At 32.3% G+C, this 23,505-nt stretch overlaps 1 protein-coding gene across 1 annotated transcript; it reads left to right on the forward strand.

Moving 5' to 3' along the window:
* Positions 1–2,393: 2,393 nt before the first annotated feature.
* ac (achaete-scute-like protein ASH3) lies at positions 2,394–3,041 on the forward strand. The gene has a single exon (XM_013319625.1). The coding sequence runs from the start codon at positions 2,415–2,417 to the stop codon at positions 3,039–3,041; it is 627 nt and encodes a 208-aa protein (XP_013175079.1). The 5' UTR covers positions 2,394–2,414.
* Positions 3,042–23,505: the final 20,464 nt, after the last annotated feature.

Here is a 23,505-nt window from a genome sequence, read left to right on the forward strand (position 1 = left end):
TCTTATATATAAGATTCTCGTGTCACTAGTTTCGTCTCCATACTCCTCCGAAACGGCTTGACCGATTCTCATGAAATTTTGTGAGCATATTGAGTAGGTCTGAGAATCGGCTAACATCTATTTTTAATCCCGCGCGAACGGAGTCGCGGGCGACAGCTAGTTAGTCTATAATTTACTAACGATTGTAATGGAAGAAGGTCATGATCAATAATAGAGAATAAGTCAGTATTTCTTCCATAAATATGGACGATGCATTTAAGAATACTTTTTACAATTTGTAGGTATTCGATCAAAATTTTTTTTAATTTAATTTTTAGATATTAACAATAGATGTATCGTGATTCTTTGTAAGTAGCATTTTAGTATCACAAAGTATAAGAGCAACAAAGGCTGTAATTATCGTGTACGGGTCCGTATGTTTCATATGTCTTTGTGCAGTAGATGTCTCTATTTTGCGATTTTCTAAGGTGTGGGCTGGCTAAATGTTATTTGACGATCGCTTTGTAAGCACGCCCGTTGAGCTTTTGTGAATATACTTTATGCTTCCTTGTATCACTCCCACAATTTTATTATGTTTTGCGAATTCACTTGTATTGAATACCTCTTAAATGATCGATCGCTATTATTTTCTTTTCGTATTTTGGAGTATTGTTACTTTGTATGTGCGAAGTTATAGGGCTCTAGGGATATGTAAGTGAACTAGAAATAGTTATGATAGGCAATTAGTTGGGTGGTCTGTGTAGAAAACTAAAAATTTCAGACCTGTTTGTCGATGAGTACTGATTAAGTTCTTAACAGATGCATAAAATGATATGTAAATATATCAATAAAAAATAACTAACAGTAAATGTAAACAAAATTAAAAGATTAGTAAATTACTTCTCTAGTTTATTGGATTTATTGATTAAGTTGTCGTAAATGCGACTAAATTTAATGTCATTTTAAATGGATACGGTAATTTAAATTTACTTACCAACTTCAATATTCAAAGACAGGCAGGTAAGAAATAGTCAATGGGATAAAATTAAAAACGAATGACTCGAGTGAGGCGACACCGAGTCTATTAAAATCAAGTTTAGCGCCTCCTTGAATGGGAATGATTGAAGGCTTCTAAACAATTCATTCTTTGCAGTGTCTCAATGGCTTTGGCCCACATTCCCCGTGTAATCTTTTTATGGTATAATGGATATGACAATGGCTGGGCCCTTCGCCATTCAGGACTCTAAAATACTGACGCTCGACGTTCTAAATTAATGTAAACTTTTTTCAGAAATTCACTGAAGTCCATGCCGCCTAGTGTGCGAGTGGCATTTTTAAAATAGTAAATAATTTCCGTTCATTCCAAGTTCAATCTACAGACATAACAAGATAAAGTTCATTTTGAATTATTCAATTTGAATCTACTAGATATTTGTATATATTCAGAACCTCATTGTTGGTACAAGTATAATAAAACATTGCGTGAATTCTTTTAATTTTAAGCAACCGTAATAAATTAACCATTGCGCTTTATACGTCCATATAGGATTTTATTTCTTTAAAACAATTTTATTTTCAAGATAATCTTGTGCATACCTTTATTTCAATTGTAAGTAGGTAAATTCACTTTATATTAAGAGGTTTTTATGCATACAAGGAGAATATTATAATCAAATTACGATTCCTTGAACGATTTTAACTCGTTTTCTTGTTTATTTGAAATTGTCATTTTTTTAACAAAATAAAATCAAAAATAATTTCATGGCAGTAACTTTAGGGAAAATATCGTACTTGTTTAAAAAAACGAATTCTTTGTGGAAGAAATAACTAATCAAGCTCATACTTAAAGTAAAGAAGACTTAAGTGATTTAAATCTGCACTCTTTAATTTTCCAGCTGTTGTGAATAAACAGTTTAGCTGGAGTTGTAAAAGAGCAAACTTTGATTGATTTAATGTCAAACCAATTGTTACTAAGTTATGAGAGTAAACACCTAAGTTATTAAAAAGTTGAAAAAAGGAAATGTCTTTTATGTTTGATAATAATTTGGAATATGACATAAAGCTTGTACTATCGTAAGGTAAAATAAAATCAAAAATAAGGTTTAAAAATTATACTTAAAAATTCCATACACGGGTTATAAAATTATTGGTCAATTAATGGTCAAAATAAATTCGACGGCACGTGTACGAAAAGGGTCCGTAGCCCACTTTGAAGTGTTCCAGGTACAAACAAAAAAAAGGAATACAACCTTCGCGTAGGGGTGGGAGGGTTCCCTATTCATTTTTTCTGCTCAACCGTCAGCATATAACCCGAAGCGGGAACCGACGACTTTCATTCATTCCATGATTGTGGAGACCATTGCATCTCCTCTAACTGGAACCAATTCAGTCGATATTTAATGCACGAAGTTAATATTAAGACTTTAAGCTATAAAATGGCTTATTTAACGAACTACGCGAAAAACGATTTACATAAATTAGTGGCCATCGCTCCAGCACCGGAAAGAAAACATATTGGTTTGGAAAACGAGAACTATATGAGATATAATTATAAAAGTGCGAGCGTCGGAGCGCAAGCGGCTTCGATTGCGAGAAGAAACGCACGCGAACGGAATCGCGTAAAACAAGTGAATGATGGATTTAATGCATTAAGGAAGAGATTGCCCGCTGCAGTTGTGGCGGCATTATCAGGCGGCGCGCGACGCGGATCTGGCAAGAAGCTCAGTAAAGTGGACACATTGCGAATGGTAGTTGAATACATAAAATATCTGCAAGGAATTATCGAGGAAAGTGATGCAGCTATGGGTATTGAGAAAACCGAATCATTCGTACCAATTACATACGAAGACGAAGGTGTTTTTGGTGATAGAAGTTCCCCTTACTCCGAATCTGTGCCTTCTCCAGTTAATTCAGAATGTTCATCAGGCGTATCATCGGATTCACCTAGTAACGATTATTATACGCATTATCAAAGTAATGAGTCGCGGTATGCAAATGATGATGCTACACCAATGGACGATAGTGAATTACTCGACGCTATAACTTGGTGGCAACAAAAATAGCAGTAATGAGTTTTTTATTATGTAAATAATTTGCGACAGTTTATGTGATATCTAGTCAAAGATTTATAATAATGTGAATATTATTTTAATCAATAAGACTTACTTTTGTATATACTAAAGCGTGTAAATATTTCGTCCATGAGAGTAATATATTTTATTAGCTATTAAGAATGAATGCTGTACAAAAAATGATAAATATATTGATGATAAAAATAAACAATTTCTTTTATTTTATTAAAATCAAACTATATTTTTAATTACTATGCTGTTCTCATATACAAGTGAAATAATTAAGTAATTCTTCAAAAGAGTTACATTCAAGGTCATCTTCTGACTTTTTAAACTAATTGATGCTTTTATTTAGTTTTATTGAAACGATGACACAAATTTAAACATTCGAAAATGATAACAATGCAACGGCGGCAGTTGTTTTAAAAGAAATACACAATTAAGGTTCTTAAAGGAGATATCTTCGTCTGTGAAATCTCGTAGGCACATATAGTCAGGTTTTGATATCTCGAATGATCTGTTGATATCTTAATTAAACTCTACCGGAGTAACACCAACGGGCCTTGATTAAAGTTGAGATCGATCTTTTAAACCTTATGGAATGTACGGATATCTTTTAGAGTGGCCGTTATCAGTATTATGCTAAAAAATACTGCTAAAATTATACACGGAGGCTTGATTAAGCCATCGATGCACGGTCACAGTGGCTCAACATTGTTATACAAGATTAATGGTGTTCGCAGAGATAAGAAGGTGGGAGCTAAATGCATTTACATGTGCGAAATCGATACAGATAAAGGGACAAAGAAGTTTGCGGCGAATAGTAATAATTGAAACAGTTTATTTCCTCGCACACGCTCGTTTGCGTATTGCGTTGCATTGAATATGCGTGGGAAATCACTTATAAAGTTCACTATGATATAAAAATTTTGTTATCGAAGTTCAGTATGACATAATTTTATGTCATTTTGAACTTCGATTAATTTATAAGAGATAATTTATTTTCTATTTATTTTCGTAACATTGCAGATTGCATTTCTCTATAAATATCAAATAGGTACATCATAGAACTTCTTTATAATGAATTTTTCGAATGAATTGGTGTGCAGCAAAATATTTCTTTACATTACAGTAGAATAAAACTTTTTAACGTTAAACTAATTACTTAAATTATGTATTAGTGGTAATTAAATTTTTATACTTATGATAGAAATGAAGAAAGTGAGAGGTTTTGTAATTAACTCGAAGCCCTATTTACTTTTAATTTTAGTTCTGCGCGCACGCGTGGCTTTGTATGGGTCGCTAAAGATTAGTTTTTGCGACTTTGAATACATTTCCCACTCGTATGTTTCCTGTTTTGTATTGATATAAAAAGTTGAATATCGATACAAAAATGATTTTGGCGAATTCCGGAAACTCGTAACGATTCGGTTTCGATTCGCTTTGTTCGTGTAATCTTATTACTCGGCGCACGTGAGCTTTGTAACGTTCGTGCTTTTTGCGTAAAGTTAACGATAAACATTTACAAATGGATTACTTGTTGTATTCAATTTAAATTTAATGTTGTAAGTTTTTTAATAGCGGCAACAGAGCGCGGAAAGCGCGCCGTGTTACGTGTTAGTGGTAGTGAGAAATCTTGCGGTTTTGTCCATTTTACAAATACGTAGAATCGTTGGTACATCAGACACTTTAATACAAATATATTGCTTGTTACAGTTTTTTCAAACTGAATGACAGAGATGTTGCTATGTTCAATTGTTTCAGCTATGAAAACTTATCTCTGGTAACTTAGTATTACTACTTTGTACATTTGTATTGGTCTGTGTTTAACAAAATACCCATATATTATGTAAAATAATTAAAACTGTTTATATAAAATATTATTATATAATTTAGCGATCTTTCAGCAAACAATCCATAGATATTTAAACAGATTATTTTAATCTATTAAAAGATGAAATGGTTGATGTCTAACTATATATTTAATCTGAGATATCTAAGAATAGTCTTTAAAAGATTAAATCAGTTTATCTCTTGTTGGTCTGTGGTAACATTGTTTGCAGATTTCACTTTTCCCTTGAACGCGCCGTTCAATTTTGTTTAATCCGATTGTCAATGTTTTCTCCATGGTTTCTTTTATTCAATGGGTTCATTGATTCGTAAAATAAATTGTTGTTACTTTCTCTTTACACAAATTACAATCATAGATATACAGTTAAAATAGCTATTGATTTTTTGAGTTTTGTTTAATTGTATGAAACAGTACGTAATATTAAATCCATTTTTAGTATTCACATTATGACTTATTTTAACAGCCAGATAAGTTTTTTTTAAAGAAATTAAAGAAATATGTTTAATCCTAATATGTAAACGCCGGTGGGTACAAAATATATATATAATTAAAGGTATTATAAGAACATCGCCGTCCGTCGTTTATGCAAATGTTTTATGGCCCTCGCTCGACTGTCGCGCCGAATGGAGAGAGATTTATTCCAACACAAGTACTTTGTGTATCAGACAGTGGGTGGGAAAATCAATTTTAATACAGCTTAATTTTTATTATATTTACCTTATTATGTATCTTAATTATTCTTAATTAACTTTTATATTCGAATACATATTAATAAAATAATTCCGTAATTAGACAATTTTTAATTCGACTTACTGAAATAAGACAGATAAGCCTTTAGTAATGCAAAATATTAAGTACGTGTTTTTATAATAATTGTAATACAATTATGTCATCGTTAAATCTAAAATAATTCATTTAAAAAGAAAGAGTTTAGATCGTCGTTTGTTAAAAACACGCAAACAAAAACAGCAAATATACCATATGATAAGTCTGACAAACAAACTCTAATCCGGTTTAAAATAACGAACATTTAAAAATGTGAACTTATAAAACAATCTATCAAAACGTAATTGAAGTGTTATAACGAAGTCTTTTGTTTCTGTATGTTGGTAGTTTGTATAAGGCTAGCGGCAGACTGGGTTATAAATAATTGTCGGATATCGGCTTCCTTCGGCCGCTGGGAACCAGCTTGATAGATGCGTTTAGGGTCAGGAGTATCGATGTTACCCAATCGACAATCGTGCGGGTAAAGACATTGGCGCCGCGCATAAAATACATTGTTTTTACCACATGTATAGTGAAATTTAATATTTTGATACTTTATTTATTAAGATAGAGCTGTATTTAAACTGATATGTAGCTTGATTTTATGTAATTAGCTTATATAATTATAACAATGGTTCCAATGACTATGTCTTTTGAGGAAATGATAGTTTGACATTGCTATCCTTCGCAGGGGCAATGCTGAGCCCCCGATTACATTTATTTTCTTTTTTATTAAAGTAAATATATCTAAATATCATCATCATCATCATCATCAGCTCACTATACGTCCCCACCGAGGGTTCGGAGCCTACCTTAAGTTAGGGGTGACTAGGCTTCTCAGATATATGTACAGGTTACATCACGATGTTTTCCTTCACCGTAAGAACGATTTTTCGATTTTCGATTTACATATGTACATTATATTCGAATATAATGTACATATGTAAATCGGAAATCGAAAAACACATTGGTACATGGCGGGATTCGAACCCAGGACCTGCAGATTGCAAGTCAAGTGCTTGACCGCTGAGCCACCGATGCTCTAATTGATAATTAGAAAAAATTCCAGTACCTACATATAACCCTTCGTAACAAACAACATACCATTAACTCAATATGGTAAAACAAAACACGAACAACAACAGATATTTACATCTGTCTATAAACAGTAGCAACGGAGAAAAGCAATTAAAAGTTATGATTAGCTATTATACGTAGCCACTTGACCGCAAATTTACAAAGTATCGATTTACATTTTCTGTAAATATGAATGGCCAGTGACATATGATATCTATTTTAAAAATATAACACAGATAAGTAAGAATAATTTAGTTTTTCATTCGACAATCATAATACTTCTTAGTAACAAACTTTTTGAGTTTTTTTCTTAAATCGGAAGAGCATTTGTGATGTGCAATTTGAGATAGATTTCCGCATGAAATGTATCAAATAGCTAACACTTAACTGAGGGTTGCAACATTTTTTTATCTTTTCCTTAACTATTATTTCTCTTTTGCGGTTTAATTTTAAAGTTTCTCGCAGTTTTGAGTTGTCGAGATTTTAACTACGTAAGCATAAAGAAAAATTAACAAAGTTTTTATTCAAGTTACAAGATGTTACGTCGGCATCTTTTATATTTTTTGGAAAATTACGAAGCAATTTTATTTCATTTTAATGTGAATTTTATTAATGATCTAGTGGCCAAAAGAAGTAAATTTTATAAAATCTATAGTTCTATAAGAATAATTGTAATCTAAAAATATTATAATAAGACATTATTGGCAGAATTTAAGATCTTGACTGCTTAAAGTTATTTCCGTACATCAGCTACCTTTCAGTTAAAGTCGTGTCAAAATTAGTCCAGCCCTTTCTGAGATTACACGGAACTAACGTGCCAAAAGACACAACAATTTTATTAATTTTAAACATTATCGTTCCCTAAGGGAGTCCTAGTAGGTATTGCGAATTAAGTATGAGAGAACAACACTAAGGGCATGCTTAAATAGACTTTAGACCACACTTAGTGTGGTATTAAAACATTTTTAATAACAGACTTCAATTCCATGAGAACAGAAATCTATTTCTGTATGCATATCATATGTAATGTATTCATGGAATAGGGAATTAGTGAAATAAATTGGACACTATCGTGACGACCGTTATTTTTATCGGTTTACACACTATTAGTGTGACTTTATAATTATAAATATACTATAACTGTAAACTAAAGTGCAATTAATTTTCTTTCGAATCGGAACTTTGTGAGCCGACAACACTATGTTACAAAATAAAAATGAATCAGATGATAGTTGACGTTTAAACCTAAAATGTTCAATCATTCGATTATCGATTATCGAATCTTACTAATATAAATCCGAATGTTTGTGTGTAGGCTCCAGAACTGCTGCATGGATCTCGCTGAAATTTGGCACAGATGTAGAACATAGCCCGGAAGAACACATAGGCTACTAATTCAGGTTTTTTTTTTTCACGCGGACGGAGTCGCGGGCGACAGCTAGTATAAAATCCTTTTGAATTAGTTTGTAGATTTGCAGTACTATTTATTATTACGTAAATATATAATATATGATTACTAATATGTAAATATTTTCCCACATAAATACGCATACATGTGTGTTACACATATATAAGTATTAAAAAAGGGCACTTACTTAAAAAGGCATAAGACATCTTGATCCTTAAAAGATGTCGGAATATATTTTATAAAAGGGATTATAGGTTGGGAAAGGTTTAATGCTCTAGGATTCAATTAACCGAAATAAGCTTAAATGATTCGTATCCGCTGTTATGACAGCAGTCAAATTTCCAAATTTATTTAGCTTCCGTCACATTATAAGCTTTTACGAGGGTGACAAAATCATTAGAGGGATTCAGTGATGCGGCTACTTTATAATTTTGTCATTAGATTTTGTGTCGGTTTAACGTAATCATCATGTATTTAATTTGTCAAATCACAGACAAGGAAACTATGTTTTTTTTCAAACAACATATTAGACGACTTACTCGTGACCAACTGATTTTTATTAAAATTATTGTGAATGTATTTTTCATTATAATCTTATATATAATTGAGAAAGTTTATATGGATGTTTGTTACAATGTATCTCCAGAATAATTGATCTCAGATCTCACTTAAATTTCACATAAATGTAGAACATAGCCTGGAAGAACAAATAGGTTACTAATTAAGTATTTTTTAATTCCGGGCAGACAGAGTCGCGGGCGACAGCTAGTATGTTTGTATAATGTACGTTTGTTCTTTCCTCCATAATACTGATTAGTTTCATTACTTTGTCTTACTGTAGATATTAAAAGTGAATTAAATAAAAAGTAGAAGTACCACGTCTCAGAATCATCGCTAAAATTTTATTATAAAACCCATTTTCGAATAAAGTCGTTACGTACTAATAACATTTAGAACTGCCCGGAGGAAGGTTTAAGAGTCAAGTGTAATTCAGATAACATTATCTTCAATGCAATGGCGCGTGTCTGTACTTTTAGTTATGCTATGCGGGTGTACTGATGTAGGATATTTACAATTTGCAATCTTAACTCTATTCCAAAAGGCTTAATTTTGCTTGAATTGTTTTTTGAGACGCTTCTGTATATGTATTCCGTTTAATTCCTTTGTCGGTAATATTCAGAACGTGACCAACTATTGCACAGGTATTGCAAACGATAACTTGCGGAGCTAAAGTGCTGTGAACTTTAAACAAACAACTAAAACGTCGATAAATATTGGTTTTATTGTAATTAATACTTTAAGATATTGACATCTTGTTTCGTGTACATCTAGAGCTTAATGTCCCGGATTAATAATATATCAATTTACATTCTTTCGCTATTTTTTTATCACTTTTGTAAAGTCGTAATTTTGATGTTTGTATGACTGCAGATTATTAAGTTTAATATACGTTAAGGTGTAATTAACATTTACTTTTGTAACATGAACATGAGTTTGTGATTAATTAAGATTTACGTTAGTTGTACTGTAAACATGATACATTATAATAATTCTAATGGGTCAGGTTATTAATATGAATGAATTTAAAAACATATTGTGAAAAAAAAAGTATATAAACATATTCTCTGACCTTAGATATATGTAATATTAGTACTACTATAATACTGTTATACTGTTTCGCCCACATCATCACTCAATATCAGGTGGAATCGTGGTCAAGCGCTAGCTTATTAAATATATAAAATCTAAATCAGAAATATTCATAACCTATACTCCAAAAGATATACAGATAGTTAACATAATTGCACTGAACATGTAACCTACGTATTATTTTACAATATAACATTCTAAATTACCTCGTCACTATTGGTCGTTATTTTAAAATCGTTTACAATATGCTTGAAACGGTTCCCACAAGTTTGCAGATCTCGCGAATGGCTTCCGCATCAGGTGCTGTACCTCAAAGGGTTCCAAAATAATTCTCCGTTCTCAAAGGGTTCCCACTATTATTATTATTTTGATCGACAATCGTTCCCTCAAGTGTCAGACTTTTTTCTGCCAGATATAAAACTAATATTGGAAGGTCCCATCCTCTTCCGTCAGTTTTTTTGTCCGTCATTGCAGTGCATTTAGTTTACGAAAAAAGGTTACTTTGTTTGAAATGCTTTTAATGTTTCACAATATCAGTTTTCGTAATGAAAGCGAACGTATTGAAAATCTTAAGTTCATTCCGTAGAGATAAGAAGAATGGATATATTTTACCACCCAAAGGCGAGAATGGGATTTTATTTTAATTATTTTATCTAATTAGATATGTTGACTCTATAATGCTCGCGTTTACGTTTAACAAACTATTTTCGGGATAAACAATTTTGAGTTTTAAACATTGTGATTTAGAGTTGACTTTTAAGTAGCCAATTGTATTTTAACCACAGTAAAGAACGAATGCATCTTGATGAATGGGCACTCACTGACTTAAAACAGTGATATTCCAAACTGTGAACCGGGCGTCGTAAATCTCCTGATTCCTAACGTTGTTTTATAAAACCACGAAGTAAATTTAATGGACGATGCAGTGATTTAAGAAATAAAAAGTTTAAAAATGAATCAAGCGATACAGGTGTCGGTATTAGGGCGCGAAAAAACGTTCGGTTATTTCAAGATCGAATCAGAACTTGTAAGACAAATCGGTCCCAACTTTGTCAACCCTTGGGTGCTCAAAAGGAGCGCCCGCGGCTCATTCATCCAATTTTTTTTTCAACTCAAAAGTTAACAATTAACAAAGACAGCGGTCAGGTTGCGTGTAAAAAAGTATTCGAAGCGAACGAATTTTTACGTATTGTTGGAACAATTTTTTTTTAATCCGGCGTCGATGAATGACCAAGTTCGAATTTATTGCGTCAAGTATTATGTCTATATCTATATTTTATTACAGCGAAACGAAACCAGCGGCGTATAAAGGTTAAGATTTACATCGGGGGCCTTTGTTACTGATGTGGGTGATCGCATTTGACAAAAGTGTTAACATCTACATCTATAAAATATTTTGACTGCTCTTTTAGTCAATGTCTTGTATTATTTTTGAATATGTAACTACTTTTTTTTAATAAATATTATTGTCTCTTGCCTATTACATGAATTTGTAGAGTTTTGTTGTAAATGGAAAATACTGATAATAAGTTTGACTCTTGATTTAATCTACATTAAATGAAATTAAATGAAGATATTAAGTGACGTAGTTATATATCTGTAATACACTATTTTTTAGACAGAGACCGAGAGACAGATTATGTTCAATATTTAGTCGACAATTTTGAAACACCAGCATTTGCCCGCGACCATCTCTACGCAGAATTAAAAAGTATGGAAATTATATCATGTGTTGCTCAAGACTATGTTCTATATATGTGTCAAATTTCCTACATGAACATTTTAGCATTTATGACATTAGTAAGATAAAAGTTGAATATTTCTTGTAAGAAAAAATCTCGCGTTTTTGTAGATACGTATAGAAAAATAGAACAGTCTCCGAAAACTGTAATTAATAAATTCATTTTGAAATCTTAACAACCCTTTAGTGGACAAGTGAAATATTTAATTTACAAAATTCACTATACTTAAGGGTTGGTTAATTATACAGGTTTTTAACCCCATAAAATTAATTACCGCCTGTCTAATAAACATGAAACGTAGCATTTAGATACAATTAGAACTTTCTTAAATGATCCACAATCAACATTTGCGTCGAATAATCTTTATGTTAAATTAAATTGTAATTAAGAGTAACCTTTTCTAAATAAAACACAAAGTTTTAATGGCTCAAAGATTAGATCCAGATTGAATTTAATTATTCGATGAAGTATGAAAAAAATTATCTATCACATTTTTGTACTTAGGGGTAGATAAAGTAAAGTTTTATCGTTTAATAAATCCCAAATGTGGGGGAGTTACCGTACGTATACTTGTCATACACCAGGTGAAGAATTCTTTGATTTTTATTACCACAAGACTAAATAAAATGATCGGTAACTAGATAAATCAAATATGGACGTTAAACTAAACTTTCATAAAACTAAAAGTATTTCTTACTATTGTACTGTATTTTTATACAGATTTATGAGTAAACACATATTCAGTCAGTATTAAATTAATTTTACCTTGTTTTATATTTATTAAAGTTAAACTTTAAGAATAAATTTGTTTCGAACGAGTTTTGTATCTACACGTTCGATTTAAGTTCTGTTACTTTTGTTATATCAATGAATTCTTATTCGACAAATAAAGATAGCATCGAAGCGTGGACGGCTGTCAAAAGTTATATTTATTTGCTTTACAAATTCATAGAATCTGTGCGAATTCAATATCGAGATGTTTGCGGGTTATTGGTATTATGCGCGGGCGCAGCGTTTGTGCGGTACACAATGGAAGCAACCCTTTGGCGACACAATGTGCATCACTAATCTAGATCAGTGCACCATTGTGAGCTATTGTGGTGCATTGTCGGCCACATTCACGTCATACCCCCTTCCCCTCCGCACACCCCGCACGCCGCAACTCTCAGCGGGAAAAGAGCGTCGTTTCTGGATATCTCACTAGATGTCAATTTATAAGAAATTACTTCGCCGCCGCGGGAGCCAGGTAGCTGCTCCCACGGATGTGCGAATAATGCAAAAACTACGCTCTCAAAAATGTCACTTACCGACCAAACAGGAAATGAAAAATATTATTTCTACACTTCCTAATGCTACCGCTTCGATTTGTTTTTTTTTATTTGGTTTATATGAAAACTTTCGCTGCAGTGCCAAATAAAAATAAGTCATTTCTGAGAAAAGCTTATTCGTTCGCCTCCCGTCAATCATTAATACGAATGGAACAATTATGTAAATATATTGTAAGCAAGCTCATGTGCAATTAGCCTTTTATTATTGAGTATATTCCTTCGAAAACTAACGGTAGGATAGCTCTTCAATAAGAACTCTGTAGAGTAGAAAGAATTTTAAACAAAACATATAACCATTTTAATTATTCTAAAGTTTGAATTCATAAATACGTTTGTTAAGGGTTTGTGGTATTTAGGAAAAATACTTCGATGTCAAGTCTTTATGGTAAGTCTTCTATTATCCAGTTCTGTCTTCTATCCTTTTATTTCTGCGTTATGAATATCATAATTTTTCACATATATTTCTATGTAACTGTAAGTGTCTTATTTTAAGTAAACTGAAATAGACGTCACACTTAACTTACTTTGAAATCATATCAAATAAATATACACGGTTTCTCTTGCATGCTCTGTGCAAATAAAAAACATACGGAAGCCCTAAGGACTTTGGGTGTCATCCTGTTTTGGTAATTAGTTTATAATTCATTTTATAAATACTGTTTTAATGAATGCATTTCGTAGGAAATTATACAACACTTATGAATATTGTGTATTATGTTATATTTAATTAATTTCTTTTTTGTTTTTTTAATGTGAATTTATTATACTGTATTGAAAATTACTGTTATAATTTTCACACTAGTGTTATATGTATAATAAGCTGTCGCCCTCGACTCCGTCCGCGCGGAATTAAAAAAAACAAACTTAAGTAGCCTATGTTCTTCCACACTATGTTCTACATCTATGACAAATTTCATGCAGCATTTCCGGATAAACCTTCAAAGAAACATCCATTCACACATTCATCTAAACATTCATATTTATAACATAAGTAAGGTTGTTTATGTATGTTTTGATAAGTAATTAATGGTGTTAAAATGTATATAAAATTACTTAGTTTTACGCAATTCACGTCATATCTTAACTTTAATTACGAATACGGAAGTAATTTTTTTTCTTAAGTACAGTGTTAAATTGATAGACCGATAGTATATTTCGAGAAATGGTGTTAAATTTAAAACAACTTGTTTATATTGTGACCGAAGGTGTGAATGAAAGATATTTATCAGATCTCGTTAGACAGATTGTTTCCACCTATGTCACTGAACATCTTGTTACCTAATTCATTGATTTATATCAAAACGTTTTCAACTAATTGGAAACCAAGACAGATTTGCAAAGTTATAGATGCGGCGATCTAAAAAAAAAAGATATCGTTTTTTTTTTTACACTACTATTTCGGTTAAGCCTTAAAAAATCAATAGCAATTTATTTAGATATCTTTAGATTATCGAACGTATTTCAAATAAAAAGTAGCTAAAATGTTTTTTTTAGACAAAATTAGCTATGATCTTTTTTAAATTTTTTGTTCTATGTGAAAATAGGTTAATTCATGCTTTCCAATTTCTATGACATTTGTACAATGCAGGTTACGGAATTCTTTATTATTAGGTAGGAAGGTTATTCTTTACCAGTTGACTAAGCAAGCCTGCGGGATGGACGTGTACTTTTTACTTTACCTTTGTTACGCTTGCCGGAGAATTTGTTTCTTATTCGCGCGTTGAGTTTCGCTTCCTGGGCGGTTGTCGGTAGCCGCCGGCAGTTAGCACCGACACATAAACGGACTTGGTATACTTTTCGCTTATGCATTTACAAACTTTATGAAAGACATTTGTTGAAAAAATGTTGTTACGACTCAAAAACATATTGTTGAATTGAAAATGAATATTACTATACTTTTACTGCGTTAAATTAGTATTTCTTATACATTTCAAGGACTTGTTATATTTTTTTTTACTAAGAAAAGGGGGCAAACGAGCGGCGGGAACACCGAGTTGATCAACGTATTAAGCTATAATATTGTAATTTAACAGTTTGACAACAAAAAGGTGATAGTTAGTATTATAAAACTAGCTGTCGCCCGCGACTCCGTCCGCGCGGAGTTAAAATAAAACTATTGGTCGCAGCGTAATTTTTATATAGACTAAAGCCTTCCTCTATAAATAAATTATCCAACAGAAAAACAATTTTTCAAATGGGACCAGTAGTTCCTAAGATTAACGAGTTTAAAGAACAAACAAACAAACTCTTCCGCTTTATAATATTAGTCTATATAAATAAATGAAATAAAATAGTTAATATAATATCAAAAACTTTTACCTTTTCAGATAACAAGCATGTAACCTTTGTAATTTATTAGATTTAAGTGGTACTTCCATTCCAAAACATCTGTGCCATTTCGATACGGTACATCACAAGCTACTAAATTCTAATCCGTCTTAATTGGATGCAAATCTAAACTGAATACTAACGAGTTGTCCAGACTTATTGCTGTGGTTTTGAACAATAAATCACGAGAACGAGATCTTACGGATAGGGCATTTCACTCATAAAAAATATTCTAAAATGTGGGTTAAACAGTGGCCCTTAGCCCATCACCGGAGGCTAACAATTTTTGTCTTTACTTTTTCTGCCCTTTTCGTAATGACTTTTATGTTTTAAAGTTGATTGTATACGTTATTTATGAGAAATGCTTTGAGATTAACTCAAAGAATCGAATGTTACTGCTTAAGAGGTGGACATATATCATACTATTATTAGACATTGGTCAAGGATTGTATGATAAGATTTACAATCGCGAATTCTGTGTTTTATGCAAAGATTTCACATTGTGCATTGTGTTAAAAATATTACTGGCATACCAAATAAAGGATAAAAATAATTTCGTAGGCCGTTTATTAATTTTGATTGCATAAGTCAGTTGTCCTGTAAGCCTGATCAGCGGAACAATTGTTACGACATCAAGAAGCATTAAAATAGAAAAAGAAAGTAATAAATAATTTAATTTAATAGTATATTTTTACTGTTAAGCATAATGATTAGGTTTTTTAAATTATTATTTATCTAATTAAAAAACTAATTTTATTTAGTTTTTTAAAATCAATCAATATATAATAAAATCGTTGATTTGTTACGGCAAGTACTGACATATCATTACAGTATTACCGCCTCATTGTTCCATTACGTACTCGTAAGTGATTTATCACATAAAATATAACTACAGACAGCTTCCAACGTATTCGGACGCACATAATTACCACTTTAACTGGCATAAATCTTGCGTTGTTGTTGTTTGATTTATAAGCGTACCTTATGGCGATCTCTACACAAGACGGCTTCCCACGTTCGCCTTAATATCACCGATTGCTAAAGAGGTAGGTACCCTAACAGATATAGCTTATATTATACTTTTTGTGTATTCCCAAATTTGTTAATAAGTTTCAATATACTTAGAAAAAAGTAGAAGTTTAAAGCCTTAAGATATTTTAAAATACATATTATTTTCTGGCACATTAACTCATCAATATGTAGGAATCTTACTTCGAATATTTGGATGGATGGATGGATGGATGGATGTTTGTTTGAAGATGTCACTAGAAAGGCTGCATGGATCTCGGTGAACATAGACTGGTCACTATTTTTTTTTTAATTCCGTGGGGACTGAGTCGCGGGCGAAAGCTATTATAGTTTAGTAAATACAGTTTCAGTAATACGACTTTTCTTCATATCCTTATTAATAGTGTTGGTTTGTCTATTTATGTTTATATTGTAGTAAGTCTAGTATGTCATAAATAAAGGCTTTAAATACGATGTAAATCATTCATTATTGGTACTGACAGTGTCTTAATTATTACGTGAGTTAATTTTCAACTCTATTATTGAGCGGTCGCAAATATATGGACCAAAGGCAGGGTGGTCTTAAGTATAATATATTTTAAAACCATTAATTAGAGGGTAAAGCCAATAGATTTTTTGCATAAAGAATCCCGTTCTATAGGAATGCCCTACGGTTACGTACGATAAAGATGTCTCGACTGTTATCAAGGGCCAAGCTCTTTCAAGAATTGGCGCCACACAGATTAAGATATCTTCGCTTTAATGTGTTAATTAAAAAAATAACTTTTCTTTCTTACAAACGTTATCGACCACTTTAGCAAAGGAAGATATGAATTTTTATATTATCACAAATTTTAACACTTCACAATCATTAGTCAGATATCTAATTCTTTTCTTGGGATTTATCTTTCATACATAATATTTGCGGCTACAAAGTCAATTGTCTTTTGTTAAGAAAATTGCTAAAATAATTTTATTATAGAATTTCATCTTATAATATTTTAATTGACTATCGTACTTTTTGCCTTTCAATGCCATGTCTGTTCCCATTTTATGTCATTTAAGTATATCTCACACTGCCCTCTATAAATGGACTGGCTATAAGATGAAGAATTTTGTGCTTAATTGATTTTCGCCATTTTGGCGCTGATGTTAACTAATCGTAGCGTTGGAGAGAACTTCGAACTAATAATTTAGATAGTTTTTAACTGTCACGTAACATCAACAAGCACATTCATATCACAACGGAATAAAAGCTGTCATTTCCAAGCAATCGTCTATCCATTTGTCAAGATCAGTGACATCTCAGGTTTATTTTGCACATAGATTGTTTTTTATTTATTACAGAAGACTAAATTTAAATTCAGTCTGAGTAGAAGTAACTAAAAATATATAGTAAATTCTTCAATCCTACTTAACCAGCCTACTGATTAAAAGTGATCGGCGTAAAGGCGATGAATTCTTTTGCGATGTAGAAAAATATTTTTTGCTTCGCTCTCTTGCGAATCGGTGCTTTTATCTTCTTGTGGTGAACATTTTAATGAATTTTCAATGTCACATCACAATCTATTTCTCCATTAAGATAACTTTGCTTTAGTGTGTGTCCTCATGATGGCAGATACATTTCCGCAAATGTTTAAAAGATAGAAAAAGTAAGAAATAAATTAAGTCCACGTAGCCAAAAACTTAACATACTCTTATGAGAATTACTATTAATAAATACTGAATTACTGAGAAAGCATTATGATTGCTACTTTTTGACTTTAGAAATAAATAGCATTGAAAATTATACGCTGAGTTTGAACTATTTATTAAGCCTTATTTATTAAATAATAGCTTGACTACAACCCTATCTAATTTTAAGTAGTAAACTTATAAACTTAGTACAAGCTTCAAAGTAACCAATTTACTTTATACATCTTACTAATCCTATTAATATTATAAATACGAATGTTTAGATGGATCGATGGATGGATGTTTGTTTGAAGGCATCTCTAGAACGGCTGGACGGATCTCTATGAAATTTGGAATAAACATAGAATATAGTCTGGAAGATATAAGCTACTAAATATGTTTATTTCATTCCGCGCGGATGGAGTCGCCGACGACTCCTAGTTGTTAAATAACGTGAGAAAGGTTCTTACTTAGATATCTACTTTATTTGAGCAGAAATTTAAATGAGTTGTAATTTCTAGTAAAAGATCTATCGTATTAATGGAATTATTACTTAATTTTATTTCCAAAGACTCCATTTAACTGCAACGTCAAAGATTTATATGCGTACACAAAGGTTTTATAGTTAGACCCCTCGTTATCGCCGATGTAAATGTTGGAAGTCAAATATTCGGACCTCGGCCAAGTGTTTACTTAACGTCCATGTTATTGTCATTTAAATGATGACGTATTAATAAAACGAGCTATTAATGTTTGGGAGTTTTGATTTACGGCCATCGTAAAAGTTGTAATGCGTGCCGGTAAGCCACCAACCGTTTGTGAAATAAATATTTTCCCATGCATTAATTGGAGTTTACTGTTATAAATATATTATAGATGCAATATAAATGTTCCTTTCTTTATTTTTCTTATTATAGTAGACCTAATTTCAAAAACTGGTTTTTCGTTATCAATAAGGCATATACATCAAGTGTTATAAATATTTTTTTTCAATGTAACAGACAATTCTATTTAATATGTTTCGCTTGTGGCTTGTTTTAATTCACTTTCTTTTGCTAAATTTATCTTCAAAAAAATAATATAAACTTTTTTCTATTAAGTTCTATTAAGTGGAAATTAAGGCATTTATTACTTTTTGGACATTAGTTTAAGTGGAAAAAAGTATAATCAAAATTGTACTGATTTTATGAATAACGATTTTCAAAAATTTTAAACATAGCAATGACATAGAATTTTTTATTGTGTAGAGGAATAATATTAACTACTATTCATGGAATGTAATATGGAAAATTTGATCAACCACTTGTTCACATACATATTCATAAAGAAAAACATTCTAAATTTTACAGAAACTTATTATAAAAAAATATACTTACTTATATAAAACGAATACTAGGTAGAAACATAACACATTTTAAATTATTCAAACTTTCGTGAGACATTATACTAAACTAATATAAAAACGCCTAAACACTCACGTATATTCGTCCGGTGGCGGCACCGACTAGTTTCGAGCACTTGTCGAGTGAGCGACGGGCCGCGTCCGCGAAATAATACCAGTACCACTTATCCTGATGAAGGGCCCCCGATGGGCTCGAAACTAGTCGGTACCGCCACTGGACGAATATACGTGAGTGTTTAGCCGTTTTTATATCAGTTTATAACACATTTTGATTTGTAATTTTTTATATTATACATAGTCACAGAACATCGAAGTGTGCCTACTTTCGATCGCGTGTTATTAAACATCTGGCTAGCTCATTGATGTTACAAATCTATCGGGTTATTGAAAATGTTTCGAATCACGTGAAAGGAAAGGGTAATAAATGGAAAGTTTTTGCGCAAGCTGTCTATCGTTTGACCGAAGCGCACCCGTCACATGTTCGAAGATTTCATCCCTTTAGTGCACCTTTCGTCGGACGTATTTGTTGTGCAATGGCACGAGCTTTATTATTTGCAGACACGAGTGCATCTGGTTTGAAAATAGAAGGAGATTTTTAAGTATATGTATGACTAGCGGGCGCTCTCGACTCTTCAGTGCGTATTAAAAACATAAATTGTAGCTTATGTGTTCTTCCTGACTATGTTCTATATTATTGCTCTATATTTAATCGAGATCTGTTAAGCTGTTCTGAAGACACCTTCAAACAAATATCCATCCATACATCCAAACATTTATAATATTAGAAAGATTACTACTGAAAATAAGTAAATATTAAGTTAAACAGATCTATTTTTTTTTCTATATTAAACTATTTATTATTAAACTATAAGCGTACGAAAGAAGGAAATGCGTGACAAAATATATCGTCGTTGCGGATGGGGAAATCCATTTTGCAGGTACATAAATATAGAAAAGTGAACGCAGGTGTTTAGTATCTTAACTAAGGCATAAGTAATTTAATGTTGTATACGCGAAAGTTCTCAGGAAAAATGTAAGTAAATAATTGTATTATTTTATTACGCGGGTGTAATAAAAACAATATTATGGGATCAGTACTGTCATGTGAAAATGTGAATATACAATTTTCATTTATTTTGTTTTAGTACTGTAAAATTGTAAATAATTGTTAAAATATTATTCATAAATCTAGAAATTCAGGTTTTCTGAAACCCTCCAAAATAAAAACCATAAAGGAATCAATTAAACATTTATGATTGGTGTAGTTTTCAAATGTGAGTTTCATCATCATCATAATCATCATCAACTCACTATACGTCCCCACCGAGGGGCTACCCTAAGTTAAGTTAAGTGATTAGGCCATAGTCAACCACGCTGGCCAAATGCGGGTTGGTTGACTTCACACATATCTTTGAATTTCTTCTCAGATATGTGCAGGTTGCATCACGATGTTTTCCTTCACCGTAGGAACGTCGGATAAAATGTGAGTTTATTCCATTAATAATACCAGAAAGTAATCTTAAGTAGAAAATTTTTAACAATCGTCGTGAAACTTTTTGAGGGAGACATTTTTTTTATATTAAACACTTTTCTGCTTGAATGTACTTTGGCGACAACTTTGTGGCTTGTGCCGACCGACGCGACGTTGGCACCTGAGATCGACAAACACCTTGTCTACCCGCAATCCTTTGACATCTGCCCGGGTGCGTTCACTTCTTTAGTTTAATGTATTACGTATACCACCGAGTACCCAGATGTAACACAAAGATACGTGAACGAAGACAGTTAACGGAGAAAGCATTGATATTTTATTACTTTGTTTTAATCGTTTTTTTTTCAATAAACAATATGCTATTCGATTGGCATTCGAATTGAATTAATAAATTCTCGGAATTACATATTGGGCAATCTTTTGTTAAATCTTTAAAAAAAATAGTGTGCCTAAGGGCACAACTTAAGAGTTGTGATTTTAGTTTGGTCTATGAAACGGCATTCACTTTTTTAGGAACAAGAAGACTTGGCCGTCTAAAACAAACATGACGGCGTTGGGTGGCAGCTGACAAGACAATAGGGCTGACATGGCCCGAGACCAAACGCAGAGCCCAAGAAGAAGTGGCGCGCTGTAGGCGCCCTGTGATTCACTGCGAGGACATAGGACATTAAGTCAATAAAGTCATGAAACAGCATTAGTAACAAAATTGTGTATATATGTATTGCGGTTTTCGGTAAAACCCATGACCATCATTTATCTTGTTTTGAATTATGCAAGGAACTCATATTTTACATCTTTATGTCTTACATTCGATATTCCTTTATAATCTTTAAATTTACTTGGTGGCCTAACGTCGACTGTGATTAGAACCCATTTCCACTAGTGCAACTAACGAAAAGTCGTAAACTTTCGTGTGGCTGTTATGTCAGTCGGCGTACGCGTTTCGTCATAGCATTAGCTCGCGACCAGAGTTATTTAGTAGAAGTGAGTTGTTAGTCTGAACATCTTTAACTTAGCTAATGTCGCCGGAAACGGAAGTCTTAGTCCGTTACTTTAATTACTTTACCGGATTTACTTTAACTTTATCTCACTGCACTCTACGCCATTTAGTAATAACAAGAAAGTAACTCTGAGTTATGGTAATTTTAATCTTGAAATATCACCACTTATTAGTGTAATGTTTTAAAAATTAATCTTTATTAATGAAGCATACTATATTTCAAGTTTTATTTCTCTGGTTGCTTTTGCAGTGTTCAGAACCTGATTTTGTTTACTACAAACCCTGGCATGTTGTTTAAACACATTTATTGATCCCACAATTGTATGACAACAATTTGTCAGTTGAAGCTCGAATTTTGATCTTATCACTACGCTATTGTTGTTTACTTTGGAAACAGATTACGTTTTACCGCATCGGTAGCTCTCTATTGAGATGTATTTAAATTGTTTTGCTTCTGGTAACCACAACACAGATATGAATCAACTTTAATTCTTCATGTTTATTATAACAATGTATAGAAATATTAATACAATAAAAAGAAATAGACCCTCTGCAGTGATGTGGTAAACAATATTTTTTTTTATTTGTCTAACCCTTTATCTAGTTTAACGCTTCTGTATAAGGTTATGTATTGAAGAAGATTTTTTCAAATCCATTATTCAAATCACGACACATTTTTTTGTTCATCATTATTATACGTAATTTTTTTTATAACATGCAAACATTGGTAGAGCCAGCAACAACAATATCTGTTGCACGAATTGGATGAATCAACCGATGAAATAGAACGTCACACAGAAAATAGGCGTGAATTGGAAGGAATTCCGCGTTTAGAGAAATGAGTGCACCGAAGGCCTAATTTAAACTATCTGCCCCATCACACTGTTTTCCTTCTAAAGAAAAGATCGGAGGAAGAAGCGGGTTTACCTGAGGTGGGAACCCATAGGACGTTGGAATATCATCTTTCTGTGCATTACTTCCTCTGTTGATTAAAGTGCAACTGCAAATGTCTATGAATAGCCGTCTACTTTGCCACCTAATAGTTTAAAAATTAGCAAATGAAGATTGGATCTTTAAATGTAATAAAATATAAGAGTAGCTTTTTTACTCAATCATGAAATGGATTCATTTGTATGTAGTATTAACATAACCCTGTTAAAATTAAGCACGACTAATCAAGTTGCGTCTTTACTTAACCTAAGGCCTAAGTCTAAATATGCTTATTTATAATCGTGGCATCGTATTTGCGCCGCGGGCGTGCGGCGTCCGATCCTTTGTGCGCGGCCATACATCACGGCTCCTAAGTAGACAGTATATCAACCGATATTCAGAGTAATTAGCCCCTTGGCGACGGATCTCCTGGATTTATTGTAGTAGGGCGTTAATGCGGCCGACAGCCGTGATGCCGGCCTTTGTTCTCCCTCACCGAAATATTCAATTGGTATTTAACTACTTATCCGGGTCGCAACCCGACTTTTTATGACCACATCTTATTTCACCGAGATCCCGCTAAAAATAAAAGCCTTTAATTATTATCTTACCTCACAGGGATCCGTAAGATAAAACGAAAGAGTTAATCTACAATTGTTTTATTTTCAAGGACATCAAATTAATTTACGATTTATTTAAAGTCGTCTTGGATGATAATTGTGCTATACATCAGAGGGTCCGCTGTAAAATCTACTTATTTTATCTATTCCACTTTATCCTTTATCGTTTAAAAAACTCA

The sequence above is a fragment of the Papilio xuthus genome, unplaced genomic scaffold, assembly GCF_000836235.2.
Source record: "Papilio xuthus unplaced genomic scaffold, Pxut_1.1 DF826115.1, whole genome shotgun sequence".
NCBI classification, from domain to species: Eukaryota; Metazoa; Arthropoda; class Insecta; order Lepidoptera; family Papilionidae; genus Papilio; species Papilio xuthus.

What these genes read in the sequence shown, in the direction of transcription:
- ac (XM_013319625.1), top strand. Translation starts at nt 2,415, where the DNA reads ATGGCTTATTTAACGAACTACGCGAAAAACGATTTACATAAATTAGTG.